Raw genomic sequence first — 27,627 nt, forward strand, 5'->3', positions numbered from 1 at the left:
CAGTCCAGGAGTCTGGAAAACTGTGAAACACAGCTGTGTACGTGTGTGTGTGTTTGTGTGGTTTACTCTCCAGTCAAATAGGGGGCGCTGTTACATTAAATGCAAAACATCCTTTCAATCAAAGCAGAAGAAGACGGTAGTTGCGGGAAAACTGAAGCGGGTGATTCTCATGTTGGAGGCTCCAAACTGAAAGAAAAGAGGTAGTTTTAGGAATGTTTATGAATATGTACAGTTATTTACTTGCGCGATCTGTTTCTTCTTATGAGATGTTAGTCTGTCGGGATGTTTTCGTCGATTGTCCGAGTCTCAGAAGTTTCAGAACAGAGCTACTTATGTAAGTTACGCCCCCAAAACAGAGACAGCTAGCCAGCCTGATGTTGAGATTTAACTACTTTAATCGACCGTGTACGAACATTAAACGGTGTTTTATAAAGTTGCCAATATATGTAATAAGTGGCTTTTGACTGACTTCACAATGCCGCTTCATTGCGTGGTCGCTGTTTTCAACGTAATGATGCTTTAGTACCAGCTGAAGTAGTAATTTCAGCAGGCAGGCTACTTTTTGTGTATAATTGAAGCAGTTGTGCTATTTATATAATAACTTATTCAATTAATAAGAAAATAGTTGTGCGGTTTCCACTGAGCCCAGTACAAATAAAACATCGCGCCTCAGACAACATGATTTTCTGCAACATAACCGAATCTATCCTCCTATTGTCCAGATATCTGCCAAACTAACCGTGTATGCTGTGTGTACAGTGAGCAAAGTACACGCAATGAATAGTTAAACATTCAGTCAACAATAGGTTGTAAAGGTAGGCTCCATGCATTCATGCCAAGCAGGTTGGATTTTATTTGCAGGACCATCCGAGTCATCGGCAGAACTCTTTGGACTTCATCTCATTCACTCACACAAATTCCTTGCACATGCATAGAAGCTTGAACGTGCTACCCCAGTACTGAAGCCACTTCATTGGCTCCCAGTTGAAAACAGCATTACCTCCCAGTACATCTCTGACCTGCTCATTGTCTGTAACCCTCAGGTAAACAGGGGCATATCTTTTAACTGTTCCCAGAATTAGATCTAAGTGTGCTGAAGGTGCATTCAGTTACTGTTTTCCTCTTCTTGGAACAAGCTGCCTGCTGATCTCAGGTCATTTACAAGTGAGGTCGAAATCTTTAAATTTTCACAGCCCTGCAGTTAATAATTGTGTTTGTGTTCATTTGTATTTTATTTTTAGTTTTTTTTTTAGTTGTGTTTTGCTTTTTATTGTATGAAGACATTGTAGAGCTACAGAGAAACGTTTATGGTAAACACATGATTAAATGTGCCATCCATCCATTCGCGGCGGGGGCTGGGGGCCATCCCAGCTGCCACAGGGCGAGCAGCAGGGTATACCCTGCATGAGAATGCCTCTCTGACACAGGGATAGATACATCTGACCTTGATATTAATGTGTTATAGATGCTGATCACAGTAATGTGTACACAGATTTTTATCTCTTAGTCTTTTAGAATCACCATGAAAACCCCAAACGTCTCAGATGTCAAGAAAGGGATTTCTGCACTTTGGGAGACTCTGCAGTGTCCCATTTGGTGAGCATTATTTAGAATAAGAGCCTGTGTTAATAATATATAAAATCATTCTTCTTCTTTTGTAGTATTTATTTATTTTTTACAAGATTTAGATTGTTTTTTCACTCAGGTGTTCTTTTGTCTATAGCTTGGATTTAATGACTGCTCCGGTATCTACTAAGTGTGACCATCAATTCTGCAAGTAAGTGTCTTCTTAACTGAAAAGCTTCTGTTAAACATGCACAGGCTTCATGCTTATGACTTTAGCTCCATTTTTCTACCAGATTTTGCATGATGAAACTTTTGGACAAATCCAAACAAAACAAAGCCAACTGTCCCGTGTGTAAAAGCACAGTCACCAAAAGGTTAGAAAAAATACATATGAAGATGGTTTAACATGTATTATAATACGTGAAAGCTCCTTGTAATTGTTTTTCTGCTTACAGGAGCTTACAGGAGAGCCCTGGGTTTCAGAAGCTTGTCGCTGGTTTGCAGGACATGATCCAAGCATATGAGCATGACACTGGCACAAACTGTAAGGTTATATCACAGACTTTATAAAATGATGTTATGGAATTGGCTTGCATTATGTCACCTGTTAACATTACATCTATACATTTTCAGACTTCACTGGAACATCCCAGCAAGGGCGATGTGCAGGGTAGGAACATTAAGAAATTAAGATTTATTTTTCACAGTAACGCTCATTTATTGACTCAGTCTGCTCAGATACAGCGTTGCGTATTTTCTTCTATCCAGTGTCACAGGTGCAGAAACTACTAAAGGAGCTCTGACATCTGGAGATGCATGTGGCACTGACATTGACAATGAACAAAATGCACTCTTTGGTGATCTTCCAGAATCCCACTCCTCAACTATTGCAGGTGAAATCTTCCTCAAATCCTCAAATCAACTGTCATATTATTCACATTACTGCCAGTGCTTTGGTGTAATATACACTACTAAGGTGTATATTTGCTGCCCACAGTGTGATATCAGCATTTCTACCACCTTTTTCCTTGGGTTGGGAAAAAAATATATGTGTAAAGTCCTTACAGAGGACAGAGTCAAGTAAAGAGATGAAGTGAATATGACTTAATCAAAGCTTGCGAATGCACATGATTTTCTTATACTGTTTTTTGTCTGTAACAGCCCGGAATGGATTTGCAAGACTCATGGGGCTTGAAGATTCTGCTCCTTTGACGACAGAAAATGAAGCTCTGGATAGCGGGCTTGGTGATGCTCCACTAACTTCTGACAAGAAAATGTCCAGCCCCACAGACAACGGGGAACCAGTGAAAGCTGAAATGTCAGACGTTGTGGCGAATACTTCAAAAACGCGTAGGAATAGAGGCAAAAGGAGCCGGGAGAATGCCTCCCTTTATTCATCATTCATTCCAGATGAAAACGAAGACCAATCCCAAAGAAAGTCTTTGAGGAAGAAGCAGAAAAAAGATGTGGAGCCCGACAAGATCCTTGACCATAAGCGTAAGAAAAGTTTAGAGAAAGTTGCAGAGTGGCTCATGAAAGTTCCAGCTGAAGGAAGTCTTGAGTTAGAAAAACCAGATGAAAACTCTGATGACTCTGACAGCTGTTCCTCCGCTTCGACAATCGATATCAGGCAATGCAACAGTGAACTGAATCCGAAGAAAGAAGAGCGGGCCAAAGCCCTCGAAGAGCAGGTGTTTGGGGCTGTCTACAGACGAAGAGTGAACAGGAATCTCTCTCCTCCGCTTAAAGTTTTTACAGAGCCATCAATAGCTGAAGAGATATTGAAGAGTGAAGATGCTTCCAGTGTTAGAGAGGAAAACGGTTTTGCTTCTTTTGCAAAAATAAACGAAAGTAACGTGGAGGATGAGCAGCAAATGACAGGAGAAATAAATGATGGCAGTGGCATTTGTAAATCAGCAGAACAGATGGAGATTGGGGCAGAAATTGATACAGGCATGCATGTGGACGAGTTCAACGACTTTCCAGAAAGTCACCAAAACAGAGGCAGAGATGACGTTTCCAGTGTTGTGCCTGATAATGTAGAACAACAACTGGGGAGGAAGACGAGGAAAAGGACGTGCAACGTTCTGCAACAGGTAGACAGCGACTTACAAGAGCAAGCTCGGGCAAAATCAGAGGGTGGTGAGCAAAAGAAAACTGACAAAAGGAAAGGTAAAAACACAAGATCCGAAAAAGGCAAGCCTTCCAGAGCGCCGAAGCCCCTTGTCCTCGTTGGAGTTCAAAATGGAGAAACCAGCCCTGTTATTAGAACGAGAGCAGAAGAAGTTCAGGTTCAAATTGAGAATTACCCTAGCAGCGAGGACCAAGTAACTCCTGTCATTAAGAGCAGTAGGAGAAGCAGAAGACTTCAGCTGTTTGCTGAGGAAGTCCAGGAGGGTCACAAGCAGGCGAGCGAGAAAGCTAAGGCAACTGAAGGAAACAGCAGTGTGGCAAAGCAGCCGGAACATGCTAATGGCGAAGCGCTTGATGATGTAAATAAGGTGGTAAAGTCAGCTAAAAAAAATGGATGTGTTTATAATGAAGACATAGGAGAGATTGAAAACATAGAGTCTGCTGAGAGAACATCGAATCTGAGGCCAACAGAAGCTGTTAAAGAGTTAAATGCTGCCTCAGGCTCTGCTCAGCTAGATGATGCAGCCGTGGTAGGGCCAACGCTTGAAAGTGACAATCAAAACAGGATTCAGTCACAGGCCTCGGTTTGTAAAACTAAATGTACCGAAACAGAAAACGAGGAGGACAGGAACGACAGTGAGCTCGACACGGAGCAACTTCTCAAGAGCTTCAAAGCAACTAAAAGGAAATCTTTCTATCTTGGAAGTCCAGACGTGAAAAGCAGCCGCGCTTCAGACAAAGACACCATCAAAGAACCAGAGAAGAAACATGAAGGTTGTTCTGGTGTTGAATCTGCAGAAAAGCCTTTAGGAGACTCCGGCAAGTCCTCTTATGATTTCATCTCTCCTTCCAACTCACCGGTCCAGCCGAGAATAACTGTTTCTGAGAAACGGGATCCGGCAGCAGTGGAAGCCTTGATCTCTGAACAAAACTGTTCAGGTCGCTTCAGGAGTAGTCCTAGCAGTGGACTGAGTCCTAACAAGGAGTCAAAACTTGATGCAGAAAGTCCTCCTCTTTCTGTGGTCCCTCAGGTCGTAGATTCTGGTCTCCGCTTCACAGCCGTTGAACGTGACGAGCTAAAGGAAGCCTCTCAAAACACAGAGAGTCGGGCTGACTGTGAGGATGTGAAGGGGATAAAAGATGACGCACCTGCCACTTTAAAGTGTTCCTCAGTCAACACAGCTGAACATAGGGCAGTTCCAGAGTCTTCTTTTACCCCTGATGACCTTATCGCGTCACCGGTCCAAACTATCCACAAAGCAGAGATTAACAGCAACGATAGTGGAAAGGTCAGCATCAACTCCTCAATCAATAGGAAGCCGAGGAGGAAGAGAAAGGCTCAGAGACTGGAGTCTTCATCCGAGTCCGATAGCAGTGGATCCAAAGAAGAATTACCCACTCTGACACAAATCTTTGGAACATCAGCTCGTCCCTCTGCTCGGAATCAGACTCGGAGCGACTCCGGTGAAGACGACAGATGCGAGGGAACAGCTGATGCAGCAGATCGGTTACCACCTGCATGCCCCAGCCCCGACTGCATTGATTCCAGTCAAGCATCTGTGGACTTGTTCGGCACGCCAGAAGAATGTAAGACGATTCTCTTTAACTGAAATAGTTTTTTGAAGTTTTATTTTTTTACGTTTGTATCAAAGTAGCCTTTAAGCCAATGCACATGTGTGCGTGCTTGCTGTGTGGTTTCCTGCTTCAAGAAGTTAAACATCTTTCCATTATAAGATGTGAAAAAGCTCCTATTCTCTCCCAGCAGGTGACGTTCCAGTAAATGATACCAGTGTTACCATAGAATCGTCACAGTTTTCAAGCGAAGTCCTTGTTACACAGGTAAACGAGCACGGCCAGAATATCTTAAAATTCTCTCCACAGGATGCAGGAAGGAGATCTGGATCTCGATTATGTTCTGATGGTTTCTTCTTGTTTAAGACATCAAAAACACTTTGTGAAGATCTGGTTAAAAAAAAGCAGTTTTGCTGTGTGTCACAATGGAAATTAAAAGAAAGTCCTCCCAAAAAATGGAGATGTAGATCTGGATCCGCATCAGCTCTACACGTTGACTTCTAAGTTGAGCCACGCTCCACCTCTGGTAGAAATTTCTTGCCAGTCAGTTCATTTTTTTGACTAACAACTAAACAAACACGAAAACCAAACCGATCGCGTCAACTCTTTGCCAGAGGTACATATACAATATTTACATTGCATTCCTTTCACTGGTTTCATATATATCAGCATGAATGTGCCAGATGTTAAAAAGAAAAGTATATGAAACTTGTGATTCTCATCAAAGTGAGATTTGACATTATTTTAAACACTGTAATCTCTTCCGCTTGCTCAGCATTTACCTGGCTTCGTTGTGCTTTCAGCGATGCACCATCACGTTACGTCCCATAGAGGGCAGCCACCACATTTTCCCCGCACCGAACTGTCAGCCGCCTGGATGACAGACTACCTCGCTCAGTGAAAAATGTCCCCCTCAGCAGCTTTCTAAATTGCATTTCATTTACGTTAGAGGAAATGCCGCCTGGAAGATGATTCTTGTTTTCTACCCCATCCATCTTCCAGCGCTCTCACTTCTATCTGTCTACTGGATTTGACTGGGGAGTTCAAGTTTGACGCCCTGGGGTTTAGAACGGGCGGGGGGCTCAGGATTACGCACATCAGAGAACACAGAGCTTTTCTGTTGTTTAGCAGTGCGTCTTTTTTACATAATCAATGCACTTGCTGTGTAAACTCACAGGAGGAAATTAAAATAACAAAAGCACAGCGTAGTGACGCTGTTGGAAACGGGGCCTGGTGGTGAAAGCTTTCATCACCTGCTTTCGCTTTTGCTTTTTGAGCTCCTTCATGAAAACATTTGACAGTCATCAATAGATGCTCACTGGCTCAAAAGCCACCAATGCCCTTTAATTGATGTGAATGACTGCGCGTGGGTCCCTCATCACTGACTGACAGTTGTCACTTATTTTCATGCATCAGTGCAATACGTCAAATATGCTGCCAGCACGTGTCCCTTTATTTCATGCAGTAAAATGCTGCATTGCAGATTTCTGTTTTCTTCTTATTACCCCTCTGTGCGTCGCTTAATTGTAATTATGAGCTGATATGCTTTATCTCCCCCCCCCCCTTTTTTTTTCTTTTTTAGCAAAAGATAGAAATGCAGAAGGAGCTGGTGAGGCTGGAGAAGCTGATGGCCCTGGTCTCAGAGGTGCTTCAGGAGAAAGAGAGCAGTCCTTCCAAAGAAATCCCCCCACAAACCCATCAGAGCACCAGAGACATGGGTAAGAAGATAATAAGCATCTGCTTATTTTCAGAGATGAAAAGATTAGTTCACAAAAAAGATAAGTAGATAATTATGTGTTTACAGCATCTGAAGGAAAACTATCCAAAACTGATTAATTCCAGACTCTCAAAAGGCAAATACATATGAAGACTGAGTGAGTTTCCCCTGGTAGTAAACTAAATATATTTGAGGTTTGGTAAGATGAAGATGGGCATTTTTCACAATTTTTCTGACGTTTATTGGCCAAAACATGCTGGACAATTTGTAAAGGAAATATTCTGTAGATAAATTGAAACTGAATGAACACAAAAATCTGAAGTATGCCCGAAACAAAGTCTTTTTTCTGTCTTTTGAAGTATTGAAAGTCATAAAATGTAATATAAATATTGTGTTTGCAGGCCCAGACGCTCACAGACCGCTTCCTCGTGACCAGGACGCAGAGCACGCCGCAGACAGGCAAGTAAAGGATTGTAAAAATAGACTTGCTTAGTGCTGCTGCATAGAAATATCTATACTCACAATCAGTTTTACTCCCTCCTCACAACATCTTCTTGATCTAAACAAACAGATCGGCAAAAAGTCGTAACATAAGTCACAATAGCATTAAAAAAAAAAGTCAGTGTTTCTGATTTATTTTGCTCAGTTTCTTTTACCTATGGAAAAAAAAACCTTAAACTTATTCCTTGAAACAATAGACATGATGCAAAAACCGCAAATAAACACTATTTTAACCCCCGTCCACCATGACCTCATGAAAGCTGAAACACATTAAGTCCGTCTTTACAGGAAATACAGGAAATGATTAGAGGAACAGATAATATCACAGCTAAATGACTCTTAGAAAGTTAGAAACCAGTTCCACATGTTAACTGTTTGTTTTCCTGAGTTCCTGGTTTCTTAATCCGTTGTATTCACCTGGTAATTAAAAACAGCCGAGGCTTTAGACGGTCTGATTTTATACCAGTCGTTTGTGTGAGTGTAAGTACCTTTGTGTTATAAGTTAACGTTAAAGCAACATTTTGACGTGTCTTTGTGTCTGAGCAGCTCCTGTAACTTTTCGCTGGCAAGTGAAACAACTACATAAATAAATAAAAAAATAAAACACTGTCTGTGAAAGACACAGGAGGAATTATGAGTCATAACATCAGAAGGTTTTCTTTGCTTGCTCAGCAGCCTAATTAACCAATCATCTCGCTTAATGTTGGCCTCCAGTCATGTGACAATCTTCGAACTCAAACCTGACTTCAGTAATTAGTGTAATTAAATACGTCCGCCTCATCGCACTGCAGTCTTTCCTTAGAGGGTTTTACATATTGTTTATAGATTTTAAAAGGAGCCATATTTCATTACGTCTATATTAGCCAGTACAATAACTGGAGTAAGTAGCATGTAATTGGTCTCTTTCAGTCTGTAACTGAAGGAGAAATTTGGCGAGTGTGTGTGTGCGGGCACGTGTACGTGTGTGTTGGTGGTTCTCAGAGGGTGATGCATCTCAAGAGGACAGGCAGATAATCTCACTAATGAACCCAGAATCTGCTTATGCTGTGGAGAATAAAAAAGTCATTACTGACTGCATCTTATATGTCATTTAGAGCACTTAGCGGGAAACTTGCATTGCCACAGTAATTTATCTCCTGCGCCTGATTGCGCACACAGACACACACATACAACCTCTCGCCTCCCAGAGTTCTACGTGCTGTCCTTTGGGCGAGAGAGAGCGGGAGAAATGGCGGATGAGAACACAGAGGGGTTTGGTTATACAAGTTCTAAATTAAAAAGCACATATTCCACAACTGCAGTAGTGAAATTGGAAATTAGTTGGCACTGCAGTCTAAGTTTTCAGTGAGCTGGTGCAGGTAATTTAAACGCAGGCACTCTGCCAGAGACTTTGAGTGAAGAAGTAAACCCAAAAGAAAACAAAGGAAGGAAACTTTACCAACTTTATTCATTTTGGAGAATAAAAGCGTAGCTCTGAAAATGATATAAGAATGCGTCACTGATATCAACTTTCTTTCTTTGTCAAGTCCTGGATCAACATTTACGCTGTAGCGTGCAGTTGAGTTGGGAATCCCGGGGTAACTGATGATAATATAATGCATCGTGCATGATATAGTGCTCTGCTCAATACATTGCAAGGCAGTCATCTATGAAATATCACAATATCTGTTTAACTGAAGGAGAAGAGTTCAGTTTTAATGATATGTCAGTTCTGTTACTTAGCTCTGCCCCGCTTCTCACCATTTCCCTCCCATTAGCTCTTTTATTTATTTATTTTTGTCCTGATTCATTTGGTAAGATTCACCATCAGCAGACATGAATAGTGACTTTGGTCATTTAAATGGGCTTGGGTATCCATTTAGAGCGCCTGCATGCTTTATTAAAAAAAATGATATTTGCTGCCATCATAGTCTCATCACATGAGGAAAATATTGATGTTTTGTCCCAGCCCCGCTCTGCAAACTTAAAGTGCTGCTAGAAATTAGAACTGGAGTGTTATTCAAAGGGGAACAGGCACTTGAGACGTGTGGTACTAATTCCGTTTTGTGCAAAAGTCTTGAGCTGCTTCAGATTTCTTTATATGTGTATATGTAGTATGTGTATTATATTATAGGAGATGGGCAAAAGTGCAGTGATTTATTGAAACATACGAAAACTCACATGGAAATACAGTTTTATGGGGGAAGAACTGTACAAATTCAGAAGGTGATTGTGCAACAATTTGTTACACAATCACCTTCTGTTACATTTGAATTTGTAACAATTTCAAATGTAACAATTTGTTACACCTTCTGTGACGCACCGATTGTGAAATCAAAACTTTCATAATTGGTGCGTCCCAAATATGCAGTGATCCACAGATCCAACAGTGTGTAACAATTATCTTCTGGATACGCAACTGGATACAAAAACCAAATGCAAAATGAATGGAAAAAATAGCAACCAGTCGCCAAAGAAAAATGTTCATAGACCTTTAGAAAGTCTGGAAAAGTACTGCTGAAGACCACTTAAAATATTAGATTGGAATCTGGCTCTTTGGAAGCGAAATACAAAGAACCTTTGCACAGTACTGTACATGCAGGTCAAAAATCCAGGAAATGTAAAGTTAAAACCAATGCATGCCAAGCTTACAGACACGTCTGTTTTGCAGGAAAGATGTTCCAGAAGCAGGACCGAACCTAAACCCAGAACCATCTGATTGCAAAGGTGTTCCCGAACCCAACCCGTCAGAGCCTGAAGGTGACTCACAGATGGGTAAGGCTGCTTGTAGTTTTTAGATCGATATGAAGTGAACTGTAGAAACATGTTTTTTCAGATAGCTTCATTATTCTATTTGCACATTTAATACCACATGAACATAAAGGAGAAATTTGACATTACTGCAGTTTGTTTTTTTTGAGTCGGTTTGATTTAGCCTGACTGTGGTTGATAAGGTTAATCTCTGATGAAGGATCACCAAAAGTGGTGAAAGAGGAATGGGTCAGGTCAGGTGACTGTGTGTCCTGTGTTTTTTTTTTTTTTGTTTTTTTTTTTCTCTCCAGCAGCGCAGAAGTCTGTGCATAAAGGGGTCGGTGTCAAAGACACTGGAGTCTCCAAAACACCTTCTTCAACTTCAGCAGCTCAGACTCAGAAGGACAGCAGTTCTCTGTCCGACGGGCAAGAAGACAAAGAAAATAACAGCCCTCCAAAAGACTCAAGCAAAGCTAAGCTGGTGCTTGTGTCATCAGGATTGGGCCCAAATGAGCAGGTGACCTTTCAGACAATCATGGTAAATGGACTGATTCTTATATAGCGCTTTTCTACTCTCCCGGAGTACTCAAAGCGCTCTATACAATCAGTCAGTTTGTTTGATTTTTAAACTGAGTCAGTTTTAGAATAAATAAACTGATATGACACTGTTGCCAACAGATTATGGTGAAAAAGTTTGCCAAGAGAGTTGGTGCCCGAGTGGTTTCCCAGGTAACACCAGAAGTGACTCATGTCATCATGCGTACAGGTAAGTACAGTCACATGCTCTCCTTTTAGAGTCAAAGGGAGCCACTGGACAAATTGGCTTGATAGGCAACAGAGCAATTAAATCCTCATTACTTTAGTTGTTTCTAGCTCTTGTGTTTTTTTTCTAAAAGGACATTTGCAATTAGAAAAGGACATTTTCTTTCTACGTGTAGGTACAGCTTGTTTCGTGCGTCTTTTAAAGCGCTCCTCGGAGATAAGCTCTCTGTTTCTCTCCACCCCACACACTCTCTCCTCCATTTATCCGCTAGTTGCTAATTACCCTCTCTGATAGATTATTTTTAATTTCAAAGCTCGCTGTCTCCAAAGCACCATATTAACTGTCACATTTTAAGAAGTCCTCCTTTTTTTTTTTTTCCTTTTAATTGCAGCGGTTTTCTGGGCAACTAAAAATAGGAATCGTAGGCCTCTTGATCTTTATGGTTAAATTTTGGGAAAGGAGCAGGAGGTCTCATGTTACTGCCATTAGCAGAAAATAAGTTTAAAGTCTTTAAAATGCATTTCTCAGAAGAACTGGCAGTAATGGGCATTTTTGACTCTTGGATTAAAAAGTTTCTGTCTGCCTCTTTCACGGATTTGAAAAGAGAAGAAAAGATGCAGATTGATTTCCTTTAAATCATCAGAATGAGCCAGAGTTGGACATTTTTTTCCTGTGCATGCACTGACACGAATGTATTGACTCAGCTGTTAGACCATCTGACTTCTGATCTGTCTTGGCTTCCTCTTGTTGTTAGCTCTCACAATTTATGCCATTTAAGAGCAATTATGTAACAGTATTCTCTACTGAGAAAAGAAATGTGTTTAAGTCATTTTACACACGTTAGGTTGTGCATTTCAGTTGTTCTGTGTGCGCAGTCTACTGTGAATCTACCTCTGAGTACACTGACTTTACCTCGTTCCCAGTTCAGACTGGGAGCATCTCGTCTCGCCACTTAACCAGACTCCGCTGAACTAAAACCTAACTGTTGATGTTTTGGAGCTGTTGTGAAGATGCTCTTAGCTTGAAAGTGCTACTTCAAACTTGAAGTGAGCTCTTTGTGAGCCTGAAAGACTTATTGACTTATTATCACCCAGACGCAATTTGAATTTCACTGTGATGTTGTTCTTGTCCTTTTCACTCGTAAATCTGAAATATTAGAAGAAATGGCTCCTTGCAAATCTCGTGAGCGGAGCCACATGGGCACTGACACTAGTTGGAGAGCAGCTGGATTGCATCAGGCTTTATCCTTTTTGAGGCAACAGAAAGAACAGAAGAAAGGAGAAAAATGTTAGAATTAACTGATTGCTTATTAAAAAGTAGCTAAATAACTCATAACTTGAAACGCAAAGTGTTGTAAGTCTATTGAGCTGCACTGCAACACTGCTACTGATTACATTTGCTTTGAGATGGTTAGTCTTGTGTGACTGCAACTATAGGGCATCAGTTAATCTTATTTTTTAATGAAAAAGAATGACTATACTTTGTTTACAACACTTTACCAGGATTTCCATATTAAATTTAAATGTAATAATGATAATACTGTAAATGATAACATATTAAAAAAGTAATTTCTGGCAAGAGTGAGCAGAAGTTATAACCATATATTGTCCTTTGTTTTGCAACAGAAACCTTTTAGCGCTGCGTCCAGGAGCACAGACAGTTTTTTATCCACATATAATAACCTTTATACTCACTGGTCAATTTATTAGGTACAACTCGCTGGTTCTTCATTCAACCTCCTTCTGTCTTCTTAACTGCCTGAACTCTTCATGGGATAGATTGGTTGGCAGCACATGTATGATGTGAATCTCCCATTTCATCACATGCCATATTGCTTTATTCGATTACAATCTAGTTACTGTGGGGGGCCTTTTGATCACAGTGAACTGCCATGTTCAAGGAACCAGTGTGAGATTATTTAAGCTTTGATACATGACACATTATACAGCTAGAAACAGCCATCAGAAGATGGATAGACTGCGGTCATAAAGATATGGACATGTCAGCAAGGCTCAGGTAGGCCATGGTATTCAAAGGATGCTCAGTTGGTAGTAAGGAGCCAGCTGAGCATCTCTAGCCCCTCATATAGCCCCATGGACTCATACTTAGCAAGTTTGTGACTTGTAGGCCTTAAAAGATACTTGGTCAATTTTACAGTGTATAAGGTATGATTTGTACAATCACCTCATGAAAGAGCTCTCGTATTTTGCATCTCTTTTCATGCGTCTGCTCTTTTTCTCTCTCTGCCAGATGAACAGCTGGTATGTGAGCGCACACTGAAATACTTCCTGGGAATTGCAGGCAGGAAGTGGGTGTTGAGTTTCCAGTGTAAGTATAACTTAACTTAACTAATAAGTTAAGAGTAATTAGTCTAAATTTAAATGTAAAAAACGGCATGGCATGAAAAGGCAGGCTGGAATAAAACTTTACACAGTAAAGTTTTTGTGTGTCAGATAATAAGCTCGCAATTTTTTGCTCTTTTTTTTCTCTCTGTAGGGATTTCTGAGTGCTTCAAACAAAAGAAAGTCTTAGATGAGGTACGCTCGCCCGCGTGTTCGTTGAATCAGCGCAGCGGTGGCTTACAGTCACATCTGTGTTTGCCCCGATGTTGAATTAAGGCCACATGATGAATCTCTGGCTGTGGCTTGCTGTGATATACCACCATAAATGATTAGCCATCCATTTGTTTTAGCAAGTCTGCTTCTTTGATAGGCCAGTGTAATCCAGCCAGGCTACATTTAGTATCGGTATTTCAAGTTATTTTATCCATCACTGGGGCAGTTTTAAGAAAAAAAAAAAAGAAAAAGCATTATATCATGAACACAGAAATGCACTCTTTACGATTAAAAGTTGATTGCTGTCACATTGAAGAATGCTCAGTGTACTCATAAGAGCATACCTGACTCTGGGAAGAGATTAATTACTCTTTACAGACTCTGTGCTTAAATTCAGTCCTGAGATTGAATAATCACTTGGCTGTTTTAAAACGAAAACAAAAATAGAAAATAACCGAGCCAAAAATTTTGACGCTAACTGTGAGCTTCATGTTTGCCTATTTGAGTCTTTTTGCTAATTTCTTAACCAGAGTCCGTTTGAGGTGAGAGGGGATGTGGTGAATGGGCCCAACCACCAGGGCCCCTCAAGAGCTCGGACCACTGAAGACAGTAATGTGAGTGCTTTATTAACTGAAGGGGACTGATAAATATACTCATATAATAGAAATTGATCATAAAGCTTCATAGATCAAGTGTGGTATGGATTGTCAACAAACAATAATAACTCATCTCCAGTTATTTACAATTTAATACAAAAGACAACAATATGAATATTCATACATTTGTTATACTGTTTGCTGCATTTTCAGGGGCTCGAGTAAGTGAGTTGTGCTCCTTTGCAGTGCAGGCACCCTCGTCCAGCAGTCCTTGCATATTATTTGTCATTTGCTGTGTTCTTTGGAGTGTTTCCACACAATGGATGATGATCTGCTTTGAGGGACAAGCTCTTCGTTTCAGCTGTGCCAGACATCCGAATTTAGTTTTAATGGACTATTATGTGTTGTAAAGCAGTCTTTTAATATAGTGCAACTTTCTGTCCAGAAAGCCTTCGTCTCCAGGGGAACAGCTGTGATTGGCATATGCAGGCACATCATCAGGCAGTGATCTGGCGGTGCTTTGCATTCGATTGATGGAGCAATATCAGTCGATCGTCTTGATTTAATTGTGGAAAGCTAAAATCGTGATCAAGATTAAAATTCAATTAATTGTGCAGTCCCGTGCCACATAAAATTAATATTATAGCTTTAAAACGGATGTTTTAGCTTGAGGCTTAAAAAAATGTAAAAGTACTCTGAAACTTTGATAAGAGCGATACATCTACAAAAGGTACAGTTAAAGAGGTGCATAACAAAGATTTCAGGTAGGGTCAAGTATGTGGCTTTACATTATTGTTACTTTTGAGGAGAAATGGTATTGATGAATGGCACAATAGCTTTTTACTATGTGTGCTTGATTGTTAACAACATAGGCTTATAGCTCCACAGGATTTTTTAGTTGTAGATTATTTTTGGATGATCATTATATCATATTACCTGTATAATTATTGGATATTATAATTTGCATGCTCACTGAAACTGCAATGCAGTCAATTCAGTTTGATTTGTATAGCACAAAATCACCTCAAGTCGCTTTATATTCTGAGGTAAAGAACCTACAAGAATAGAGCAATAAACCCAACAATCAGATGATTCCCTGTGAATTCCACTTGGAAACAGTGGGAAGAAAAAACTCCCTTTTAACAGGAAAAATTATCCAGCAGAACCAGGCTCTGGGAGGAGCAGCCACCTGCCGTGATCCAGTTACGGTGAGGGGAGGGAGACACACTATGAAGAGAACCAGAGATTGAATTGGTATTTCTCTGAGTGAATAAGAAAAAGAAGAAGAAACAGTACGTGATAAGAAGTCCCTCAGCAGCTTATACTTAGTGCAGTTTAACTAAGGGTCACCTGATTCAGCACTAACTGTAATCTTTATTAAAAATCCAAGTTTTAAGGCTAATCTTAAAAGTAGAGATGCCATCTGTCTCCCAAACAAACTGGGAGCTGGTTCCACAGAAGAGGGGCCTGAAACCTTAAAGCTCTGCCTCCCATTCTACTTTTTAACATCCTAGGACCCACATGTAAACCAGCAGTCTGAGAGCGAAGTGCTCTCTTGGGGTAATACAGTACTATGAGGTCTGCAAGATGAGATGGGGCCTGATTAGTTAAGACCTTGTACATGAAGGGAAGGATTTTAAATTTGATTCTGGATTTAACAGGGAGCCAGTAAAGAGGCGAAATGCGTGCTGTCTTTCCTGTTAGTCTCCAGCTGATGCATTTTGGAACAACTAAAGAGTCTTTGGGGAGCTTTTAGGACGGCCCGATTATAATGAGTTACAGTAGTTCAGCCTAGAAGTAATAAATGCATGAATTAAGTCTTTCAGCATAACACTGGGACAGGATTTTTTTTTTGTATATTTTATTAATCCCCTGTAGGGAAATTTCTCTCTGCATTTAACAGATTCACTCAGTGAAGCAGTGGGCAGCCACCAATTCAGCGCCCGGGGAGCAGTGTGTAGGGACAGTACCTTGCTACCTTGTACCAGTACCTCAGGGGAGCTATTTGGTGGAGTTGAACCCCCGACCTTCCGATCATGGGGCAAACACTCTACCTACTGAGTTATCTCCTCCCCTATTTCTATTTTCTAATGTTTGCACAAATGCAAGTAACCAGTTCTGCATATTTGTTTAATGTGCACACTGAAAGACATATCATTGTTAAAAAAGACTCTGAGTTTCCTCCCAGTGTTACTGGAGGTCAAAGTAATGCCGTCTAGAAAAGGTACAGATACCAGATTACTACGATTTTTAGGGACTATGTACAATAACCTCCGTTTTATCTGAATTTGAAAGCACAAACTTAGAGGTCATCCACGCTTTTATGTCTTTAAGACACACTGCATTCAGGCTTCATGGATAAATAAAGCTGGGTATCATCTACATAGCATTGAAAATCTAAGCTATACCTTCATCCTGCACCACAGGATTCGTGGCTCTGCCACATTTATATTGCTCCTCCCTAAATCTGCCTTTAAAATACTCAAAGCTTCATTAGTTATATATCCACGAAGATGCACATCTTCTTCATCTGTTCAGTTCATGGACTGGATGAAGCAAATTTGTTTTAGAACACAACAATTATTTAGGAAAACAAAGCGAAAACAGCAAATCAGCGCATTAACTGCTGCTGTTATCGGCAGTTACCACTGCTCTCGTGTTTTTTAAAAGCACAGTGTTAGTCCACAAAGAATAGTCTGTGATTCAGAGAGGAAAATCAAATAAAATGGCCCAATTACAAGCAGCACTTGAACTTGTTTCCTCGTGTTGCACCAGCCTCTTAGCTCAGACCCTGTTGTGAGGAGCTAATTGTAATTTTCCCCTTGGTGTAAGGCCAGCAGGACCACTACTATTGCCACTGAGGGGGAAAATTAGAAATGGCTAGATGTCATGTTGGCCGTATCACTGCCTTTGAAGAACCTCTGCTAATTGAATTAGCTAGTAATTTCAGGCTTATTTAAGTGGCATGTGCGCCGTGCCGGCAATTTGATGGAGCCAGGCAGATTGTCCTGTTCATATTCACTTTCTGTCACCTGCGCTAGTGTGACAAACGGACTAACAGATGAAATGGAGAGTCGGGGAGTCTGTCACCAGAACGCTCTGGAAATCAGTCAAAGAAACTGCGTGAGTGTGTGTGCCTGTGCGTGCTTGTTATCACACTCTAATACCTCCTGAAGGACATTAGCTGTTGTCTAAATTAAAAATCTGTAACAGAAACACTTTTTCATCTCACCGAGCACCTCTGGCTAATGATGATTACGGACGTACAGGGAAGCGTGAGAAATTAGTATTTCTCTCCCCTGTCGCTCGGACATTTATCTTTCAAACACTTCCATCCTGCCACACGCTGTAGATGAGGCCGTGTCATGAGTTTCCTTTCAGTGGTTATCATAGTTCAAGGAAACACGTTTACATTCCCATTTCAAGCAAGCCTATTGACCCCGAGTGTGATAAAACAGCGTGTCCCTGGTGTCGAGCCTCTCGTTTTTCTTTGCCTCCTTTAAGTGTGATATTACCTCGGTGACGGTAGCTTTATTTGCACTGTTCTCTTTTACTCATCGCTTCATTTACTGTATTACAGTGAGGGCAAAAAATCAACGAGGTCTCAAGGCTTTATTTTACCCAGTAAGTGAGGAATAGGTGTTGTAAATTGCAGGGTATGCTTGGAGAGGTGTTTCAGCTCTACCACTGTAACCCTTTACACAGGTGAAGAGTTCAGAAACACACTCAGCTGTAATGGTAATAGCAGTGTTGGCTGCTCTCATCCAGTGTTGTCGAGCATTGTTTGAAGGTTAAGTCCACTGAGTAAATGTCCTCTTTACTTGCTTTACTCTACATATTTTTGAAAACATTTTAAAGCGGCTTTTTTATTCTTACTTTAAGTCTTCCTTTTGTTTTCAGCTGCTCATGAAGGGCTTCAGCATCTGCTTCCAGGGGCCTTTTACAGACATGACTGCAGGTAAGAAACATGATGTGACATGAGATCTCCAGAAAGAATCCTTACTGTGTACTGCAGTAAATTTAGGGTTAAAATGGAACATGCAAACCAGGCAGTGTTATAATATATATATTTAACACTGTTAGAGATGCTCCAGAGTGGCCAAAAAGTACAGTACTGTGCAGAAGTGTCAAACCACTCCTTATTAGTTGCTGCCAAAGAGCACGGTGGAGGCTTTGTGATGGTTTGGGGCCAGTGGTGTTGAAAATCTTGTCAAAACTGATGGAACTACGAATTCCAACAGATTTTGATCCATCATGCTATACCATCTGGAAAACATCTGACTGGTAACTACCGTGTTTTCCGCACTTCCACTTCTGCAATCCTTTAATTTTCTCCAAAATCGACAGTGCCCCCTAATAATGCGGTGCGCCTTATGTATCAATTCTGCTTACTGACCTCGAACCGATTTTATGTTGCACAGGGCGCTCAAAAATCTGTCAAAAATGTTTTAGTATGACTTTGGTAAGCTACGAAGCCGCACCGCTTGATGGATTGTCAGAGCATTATGGTTACCGTAGTCAGGAGCCTTGCGGACTTGGAGTAATCTGGGTCCAAAACTCCGTCCGCTTCAGTTCCCAAAGTCAAACAAACACTGCGGCATCACTGAGAGTTAAAAACTGTCTAAAGTCTTTCATCTTTAATAAAATGATCTTTACCAGGTGTAACAATTAAGTTTAACATCCAGGCACCCATGATAACAGAATGTATTAAATTTAATGGAGTTAGAAGTTAGCAGGAAGTTAGCTCTCTAGTTTCCACCTAAAAATGATATAGCATGTTCTGACTGAGAGCTTTCTGAAAAAAATTCAAACGTACAGCTCTGCTGTCACTTCCAACATAAATAAAGACAGAAAACTAAACAGCAGTGACGTTTGTACGGTTACTGAAGTTGGGCTAGCTGGTATATAATGATGTGTTACGTGATCGCAAGCAACGCAGCTGTGTTAGCATAACATAAACACAGTGAAGCTGGAGGATGAACGCTAACTTTTTTCCCCTCGATAAAAGTTAACGTGAGGGTTCCTGATGGTTAGGGACAAATGCAATCGCATGGCAGGAGGCTGTAAACGGACCAAACTTCAGTCAGGAGAACAACTGAGATAATCCATCCACAATATGAGGTTAGTCATTAATATACTGCAACAACATGGGAATAGAGCAGCTGTGATAGAATTCAACATTAACAAGTCAATGGTACAGAAGTGGAGGAAGCAAGAAGAATGAGTTGAGTAAAGTTCTGTTTTGTTTCGCTTAATGCTCCTTATGTTCCGAAAAATACAGTACTTCATTTTTAAGTATGACAGTGATCCTAAACACACTGCCAATGCAGTAAAAACATACCTGGATAGAAAAAACACACACAAACACTTTGACTCTGCTTTGCAGAGAAGTTGAATTTTTATTGTGCAATGAACCTGCATTTTTTTTCTTCTTTTGCACATTAAAATTTACGCAAACTTTAACTGTCATCTCCACTTTTCTATTTCTATTTTCTGTTTCCGGTTGATTCAGGAACAAAGCTCTAAAACACCACAGGGCGTGCAACACCCACATGGTGTCTCAAATTACTGGCTGCAAAAACAAAGATTTTAAAACTTTCTTTTTTTATAGTTGACTGAAAACCTCAGGTGGTGTTTTATTGCATTGTTTCCATCTTGCTGTTTGCAATGTTGTTTTCTCAATCAAGAAATATTGTTCTCGACCGCCCTTATTCCATCTTATTGGTGCCTCCGTCCTGCAAGACTCTGATAGACACACGGGAGAAAGAAGACAATAAGGAGAAGGACAGTTTAAGTAGCTTACACAGCTTTTGAGTGACACTGAGAATAGCTTGAAACCTGTGCTGTTTTTAACCTCTGTCATTTCAGCACTGGAGAACAATGACAAGTGATTCCAGCGTGTGGGTGGGTTGAATACGTACTTAGGAGTCGTGTGAGATGTTTTTGGTGTGGTTTTGTCACATTGCACAGCAGTTGCTATGGAGTCTGGAAATTATTTCTGAACAGAAAGTGGAAATGAGCTTTCAACCATGGACAAAGTCGTCCGCAAGACTCCTTTTCCAGAATGGTCTTGCAGTTTCTGTAAGAGGTTTATAACTTTGGTGCTGTTTAACTGTTAATAACTGTTTATGACCTCCCAACACAAGCTTATAAGCAGTTCGGTTGCCCTTCATACAGCATAATTCTTGGCTCTTCCCTTTCAACATGGTTGAATGGAGAGAGAGAGATCATGGGTGAAGGTCTCAGGGGGGTCCTCGTTGCTTAAAACCCCTGAAGGCAGCATTCTTCATTTTCCTTCTTCCTGGGGCTCTAAAAGTGCTCCTGCCGCATCCTCCCCGCTGCTTGCTGGATCGATGAAGCTTTGCTAATGGGTTGACATCTGCTAGCTAGCGTGAGTCGTTTAAAAGACTTTCTTTTCTTTTTTTTTTAACAAGGCACAAACACGGAGCTGTTTTCTTCTGGGATTTCATGCATTATTTAACCACTTGGGTTGATACATATTGATGTTATCTAGAGCTCGCAGAAGACGCTCATCAGTGTTTTCCTGACATGAATGAACGTACCCAGGAAGAGGAGCTGTTGATTTATCTTTTTGATGGCACTTGTGGTATTTCCTGTGCGCTGCTGGAATATAAACACCGTTACTTCTGAATGAAGTTAAATGTGTGTTGACCGAGTGAACTGCACAAATGGCTCTGGAGCAGCGAGTGAACCGCTGACCTGTGTTTGTCCATCTGATCAAAGTAAAGCTTAGCTTGAAATGGGTCTGCTGTGTGTCCCCTTGGGGTTAGAGGCAGTAAAAGCAGATCTGATCATCTTTTATTTTCCTGAAATACAGACATTTTCATGTGTTTCCGACAGATAAAATGGAGTGGATGGTGGAGCTCTGTGGAGCTGCTGTAGTGAAAGATCCACTTCTACTCGATGGTAAACAGGTAAGAGTGTCCAGCCGCTCACACTTATAAACTCCACAAAGAGCCACTGCTGTTCTAAATTCATGCTTTCCTCTCTTACTTCAAAATGTATCTTAAGATTGGTTTAAAACTAGATCTAGGATGACTTACACTTTATACTGTAAGGTAAGATGCTACAATAATAGAGAAAAAAACCCCAACAATCAGACGACCCCCTGTGAGCAACCACTTGGCAAAAGTGGGAAGGAAAAACTCCCTTTTAACAGGAAGAAACCTCCAACAGAACCAAGCTCAGGAAAGTGGCAGCCATCTGCCACGAGTGGTTTGTGGTGAGGGGAGGGAGAAGGCAGAAAATTCCTGTATATGAAATCTCAGCTTTAATGCCTCTGTTTCACTTACGATCCCCGTGATGCGCTCTATTACGGGTACAAGTCAGGCAGCATTCAGTAAAGCGGATGCCTCCCAGAGCAACTCTTTGTCTCAAAAAGCTGCATTAGTGCCTCTTATTTGTCTCCTGGGTTTAATTTCATTTTTGAAAATGACACATTAATGCTGAATTGTTCAGCAGAAGTGACACTAATTATGGTTAAAAAGGCAACATTTATTATTACTGACAGTCAGAGATGCAGTAATCAAAGTCACTGCTTAATCAGCCGTGAGTCATTTAGAAAGTTTCAGGCAAGATCGATCGACAGGCAAGGATAAAAATACTGCGCTTTAACATTTTGACTGATTGTAAGTACTAAACTGTTTGTTCTATTTGTGCTTCGTTTTATGATGAGAAATGGTTGTTTTTTCTACTCCTTTTGTTCCGCAGAAGTCCCGGCAGCTCATCATTGTACAGCCTAAACCAGAGTCATCATCTTCAACTTACAACAGTGAGTCTTGGCTGAAAATGAAAATAAATTTTCACCTTTTAATTAATTAATTTTTTAAATATCTGATCTGATCGTAACTCACTTTATTTTAACCTAATTGGCTTCTTTCTGTCTCTCTCACAAGCACAGAGATTAGACTGACCCCCGTAACAGGGGTTACATATTCATACACAGCCTCACCGAGGGGTTCGGGCTACTACAGAGACAGACAAGAATTGTGTGTGACAGTAGGGCTGTGCGATATGACCAAAATCTCATATCCCGATATAAGAATTCTATCGTCCTGATAATGATATAAATCACAAAAATTTAAAATTTTCTGTAAATTCTGTGAATCTCGGGCAGCTCGTCTTACGGGAAGTGTTTCCAGCTGCGTGTCATGTAGCTGGAGTCGAGTGTTTTAACTAATGCATGAAACTATACATTTTTAGACATAGGTTGTAACTGCCGCCGTTTTCTTTGTGAGTATTTATTACACGGCGTGCTGCGGGGAAAAGCCTGTTCTAACGTTTGAGTCTAAGGTTTATTTTTTAGCACCTGGCGGCTCTTTTTTACTTCTCATCCGTAAATAATCTGCATCTTTCACGTGATTCATTTTATTTTGAAAAGTCTCAACAAGATCTTGAGCTTTATTGTGAAAGGTTTATGTGGAACATAAACAAGCGGACACGCGATGGTGTTACCGTCGTTGTTGCTAACCACAACGCATAAAAACAGGCGCTTGTCTGTAGTGTGGTTATATAAAATATAAGAGAAAGAGAGAACTTTAAGAAATGAATATAGCCACTACAGTGACCATCAAAACGATGAAAAAATATTGCCGTAAACAGTTTATTTTGCGACACCACGAAACAAACGATAGCGTAAAATGAAACGATTGACGTTTTTATATCGTCATCCGATATATATCGTTATATTGAACAGCCCTAGTGTGACACACAGTGTACTAATATAGTTTTGTGTTATTATATAAGATGAGATTTCATAAGCCTTGATATGGTGCAACAAAGAAGTGACACCAAGTGATGACACATTTTGTAGGCAAATAATGGATGTAAAAGATTTTCACGTTACAAAATGAGTTTGTGCCAAGGAGTCAGTTGTTTTTGTTTTTTAATATTATGCTCAAATGCTAAAAAGAAAAAGAGACAAACATTTATCTTAATAAAAAGAAACAACTTTTGAATTAATCATTATTATTACAAAGTTTTATTTATTGATTTATTGAACGTTGGCTTTTCACTGGAACTAGTATTTAGCATTCCAGTTAATTTAGCTGATGATTTAGTCTCTGCAGTGTTTTACAACAGTGTGCAAAGAGCTTGTTGGGTTTGAAATGGGTGTGAAATGGCTATATTTACAATAGCTGCTTACATTCACAGTCCACCTGCGGAACTTCATAGATTTGAACAGAAATTAGTGACAAATAGTGACGTAGTTGCAGCCGGACAGATGTAAACCAGTGGAACTGAGTCCCATTCCAGACATATTACAGATGAGTTTGGTTCATCAGGGCAAATTGACTCTGATGGATTACAACATGATGGCAATCTAGCTGCATTTAATTAAAAAAAAAAGAAAAGAGTGAAAAGCAGTTGTTTGCAAAGCTTCATCAATCAATCTGAAGTTGTAGGAAACAGATTTCCTTGCACTAAATGACCTATATAATTGGCTTGTGATTGAAAACGGGCAACCAGTTGGTTGCCGCTACTCGAAATTGACTGCCAATGTGAAAAAGTGTAATGCAATCATTTGGGAACCGGCTGTTTGTTGATTACTTATAATCTATTGTGACCGAGTTACAGTAGATTTTACCAGCGAGCTTTTGTTTGTTTCAAAATAAAAGTATTTTATTCAGTTAACCGAATATTAACTAAAGATTTAATCTGATTGTAGAGACACAAAGGGCGATGATGTCTAGTTAGCCAGTGCTAGCCAGTACACATTACCAAGGTCTATTCATTATCTTGTATTTGGCTGTGCTGAAAATAAAATAAACAAAAATAAAAAAACGTGTTACTATGATTGAACTTTCAACTATGATAAAGCTCAGTTTGGGGTGGTGGATGGTGGTGGATCTTACTGCAGGTTTGCCATCCCCAAAATATCTTCATCTTAACAGCGATGCTATTCTATTCAGTCTTCCAAATAAATTTTGAATTTAAATCAATTTATTACATTGATGACTGGGTATGAGATAATCTAAGGGTGAGGTTTTGTATCTAAACTCACTGTAATGAACGAATATTCCCCACAAGCACAGACATCCGGGGCTTCTGTGCATGTCAGCGCACCTGTCTGTCCATCATTGCGCGGTTTCGAATGCATTTTTTCCGTAAGGACCAATTGGAGAGCGACAGAACGGTGAAAATGGCAGATGCTGCCAACCAAAACGAGACAGGTCCCCAACAAGAGCGAGGAGAGTGACTGTTTAGGGAAGCATGTGTGAAGGGAGTTGAGCAGCAGAGAAATGGCCGAGAGTAAATTTCAGATTGCAGCGTGGGGAATGTCAAAACAAATTGGCCACAGAACAGAGGGGCTGATGTTGCATGAGGAGAGCTGACAGTTTGAAAGAGAAGGGGAGCAAGTAACACCCCATTTCCCTCCTCATAGCATCCTAATTTGCACTGCTACATATTTAATGTAGCTTTTTCTCTTCCATGTCCTCTGGCACCTATAGAGCAGGTAAATGAGCAGTTCCTCCACTCGTTCCCCGCTATGTATCGCCCTCTATCCCCTGCTTGGACACCACTGATTGAAATCACTGCCTTTCTCAGTCACCCATCCTCTATAATTTATGGGTGTAAAGGCAGCATTTATAGACATGTGTTATAAAAGACCTTATCTGGGGATGTAAGTACAGAACATTGACTCAAGGACTGTTATTTTGTTTTGTCGGATTTCTGAGAATCAGAATTGAGGGTTGGGGAGCGGGGGTTATTTTAAGGGATTTTGAATGTGGCAGAGTTGTTTGTCCCAGGTGGGTTAGTGCGAGTGTTTCTGGGAATTACAGAGAATGTCCAGTCTTTGGAGAAAAATCCCCTGTTTATATCAGATCATGGGGGAATGGCCAAACTTGTTATAATCAAAGTGTGCAGAAGAGCATCTCTGATCGTATAAAACTTTGAACCAGATAGTCTACAGAAGCAGAAGACCGCACCAAGTGCAATTCCTGTCAGCCTAGAGCAAAAAACTGAGGATATATTTGACACTAACTCACCAGAATTACATAATAGTAGACTAGAAAAACGCTACCTTGATTTCTTGGCACAATTAAGGCTGCATAATACCAACAGAGCATCATTTAAGCCCAAATAATCTCAAACTGGTTTCTTGAACGTAAAAGTGAGTTCACTGTACTCTATCACGTCAATTTGGACCAACATTTCTGAATGTTTCCAGCATCTTGTTGAATCTGTGCTATGAAGAATTTAGGCATTTATGAAGGTAACTCAGTACTAGCAAGATGTATCTAATAGGGTGGTCGCTAAGTGTATGCTTTCACTAAAGGACTACAGCTGTTAGGGTTTGTGTGCTGGAACCTAACCCCTTACATATCGTGGATACAATTTAAAAACTTGAGCTACACACAAATAAGTGCATCATCATCCCCTCATAAATGCTTAACAATTATTCCCCAGCTGAAAATAGTCCCAGATAAATGCAGTGTTATCTTTTCCTAATAGTGAAATATTCATGTTTGTATGTTTTTCTAGATCCATATTTTCAGCAGTAGCAGCTGGTTTGGGACTTAGCCACTGAAAGGCTAGGGTAGTCAGAAAGGCCTGAGAGCTGGACTATTACACTGCAGGAAGATCTTTTCATGGCATTTGCTGAAAATGGAGACAATGTAGAGTAATACAAGCCTCATGCATTAAAATATGAATACTGGTTCTTCTTCAATTGTTAGCTCTTACTGTTATTAGAGCATTAACCATACAGATGTAAAAGTTGGAGACATTATAAGCCCTCAAAGGCTTTTTGTTGGAATTTCACCTGCTCTAACCCTACACCTACACCACACTCATGTCCTGTTTCATGCGTGTTCACACTTTCAATACTTTATCTTTAGAAGGCATTAACATCTGTCCTCTCTGCAGGTCTTTCCAAACAAGCTACTGTTGTAACCCGTGGTTGGTTGTTGGATACAGTTGCGACCTACACCCTTCAAAATTACAGCAGCTACAGAACATAACCCAAGGAACCCAGAGATCTTTCCACGGCTTCACTATGACCTCTTATGGGGAATTTAACTGTTCCATTTTTTGTTTTTCCAAAATATCCACCTGTTATACATATTTCTGTGTGTCTCATTATATGATGTATATAAAGTACTCGACTAAAGAGGCCTGAATTGAGTTTTTCTTCTGGTTTTAAAGCACAAATGTCAGTGCTGTGTATGAGGACTATACAATGCCTGTTCAGTTTCCTGAACATGGTTTGCAAACTGCAACATGTTCTGCATTATTGAACAGCCGCTGTGTGGGAATAAAATGGCACAAAAGATTTACTACGCTGGGTCAGATAAGGGCAGGAAATATTTTGTTTAATTTTCCTTTTCAAATCTTATCAACAGTCTAAAATATTTAGTTTGCTGCTCCAAAATGGTACTAACATAAAAAAGACTAAAGTTCTAATATTTGCCATGATACAGTAATCTGACAAAGCATTTAAAGGAAATAGAGGCCAGCTTTGCGCTTCACTCCTGTAGTGTCAGCGTTTTGTGAAGGAATATAGACGCCCCAACTTGACTTGTTAACTTTAATTAAACTTTATTGTTTTTATTGCATTTCTTACAAAAATTTGTTGTTTTTATACATGGTACCCTGTTTTTCGAGGATTTTTAATTGGACTGAAGAGCAGTTTATGACCTGGTGAGGCCTGCTCCCTTGTTAGTTCATGAAAAAATGAAGCATACAGAATACCTGAAGTTGTTGGACTTTGAACGATGTAGTTCTTAAAAACTTTTCACTGTAATTTATCACGGAGAGCCCAGAGAAATGCCACTACAAGTGATGGAGGGCATCACTGGGCTAAAAGAAACAAGACATAACTCCACCACAGAGAGGCAAAAACTTCAGGAGTGCCAAACCAATAATCTGGTACATTCTTAAAAGAATTAATACACTGACCAACTCAGCAACAACAAGAAGCCTGAAAAGCCACAGAAGACCACTCAAGTGCATTATTGTGGACTTCTTTCTTTGGCAATTTCTAACCAAGTCAAGAACACTTTGAACATGTAGGCAGGCGTGTTGTTGTAAAAGTCTACAATCAAGAGAGACCTTTGTGAATGTTAATAGAAAGGCTTTACAACAAGGAGCAAACCACTCTTTACACTCAAGAACAGGAAGGAGAGATTTGACAGAAAACATCTTAAAACAACAAACACCCTTCAGATTAATGACAAAAGTGAACTTGTACCTGAATGAAAAAAGTATGCGGGGAAAAGAGGAAGATGATGATTCGAAGCGTACCAGATCATCTGTCAAACATGATGGAGCCAAGGTGATGGCATGTGCATATATTGCTGCCAGTAGAACTGGGTCACTGGTGTTTATTGATCATATGAGTGCTATTGTGAGTATCAGGATGAATTATAAAGTGCACAGGGCTCTACTCTCTGCTCAGATTCAGCCAAACGCTGCAAAGCTGATCAGCTTGCACTTCACAGAGCAAATGTCTAACGATCCAAAGCATGC

General features: G+C 40.3%; 1 protein-coding gene across 3 annotated transcripts; it reads left to right on the forward strand.

Annotated features, from left to right (window-relative positions):
* Window positions 1–131: 131 nt before the first annotated feature.
* Window positions 132–26,259, forward strand: LOC102786462 (uncharacterized). Of its 3 annotated transcripts, none has more exons than XM_035907811.2 (21): window positions 132–200; window positions 1,508–1,596; window positions 1,724–1,777; window positions 1,860–1,940; window positions 2,022–2,110; window positions 2,200–2,236; window positions 2,335–2,459; window positions 2,728–5,286; window positions 5,462–5,538; window positions 6,854–6,989; window positions 7,390–7,447; window positions 10,140–10,243; window positions 10,531–10,736; window positions 10,898–10,985; window positions 13,233–13,310; window positions 13,479–13,519; window positions 14,068–14,151; window positions 18,034–18,091; window positions 20,995–21,068; window positions 21,865–21,925; window positions 26,026–26,259. In XM_035907811.2, exons 2-21 carry the CDS (start codon window positions 1,523–1,525, stop codon window positions 26,118–26,120), a joined length of 4,179 nt encoding a protein of 1,392 aa, XP_035763704.2. In that variant the 5' UTR covers window positions 132–200; window positions 1,508–1,522; the 3' UTR covers window positions 26,121–26,259. The 3 variants fall into 3 exon arrangements, with proteins under 3 accessions (XP_035763704.2, XP_035763706.2, XP_035763705.2); XM_035907813.2 differs by having other exon boundaries at window positions 10,534–10,736; XM_035907812.2 differs by having other exon boundaries at window positions 5,465–5,538.
* Window positions 26,260–27,627: the final 1,368 nt, after the last annotated feature.

Source organism: Neolamprologus brichardi, chromosome 8, assembly GCF_056152115.1.
Source record: "Neolamprologus brichardi isolate AB-2024 chromosome 8, ASM5615211v1, whole genome shotgun sequence".
Lineage (NCBI taxonomy): Eukaryota > Metazoa > Chordata > Actinopteri > Cichliformes > Cichlidae > Neolamprologus > Neolamprologus brichardi.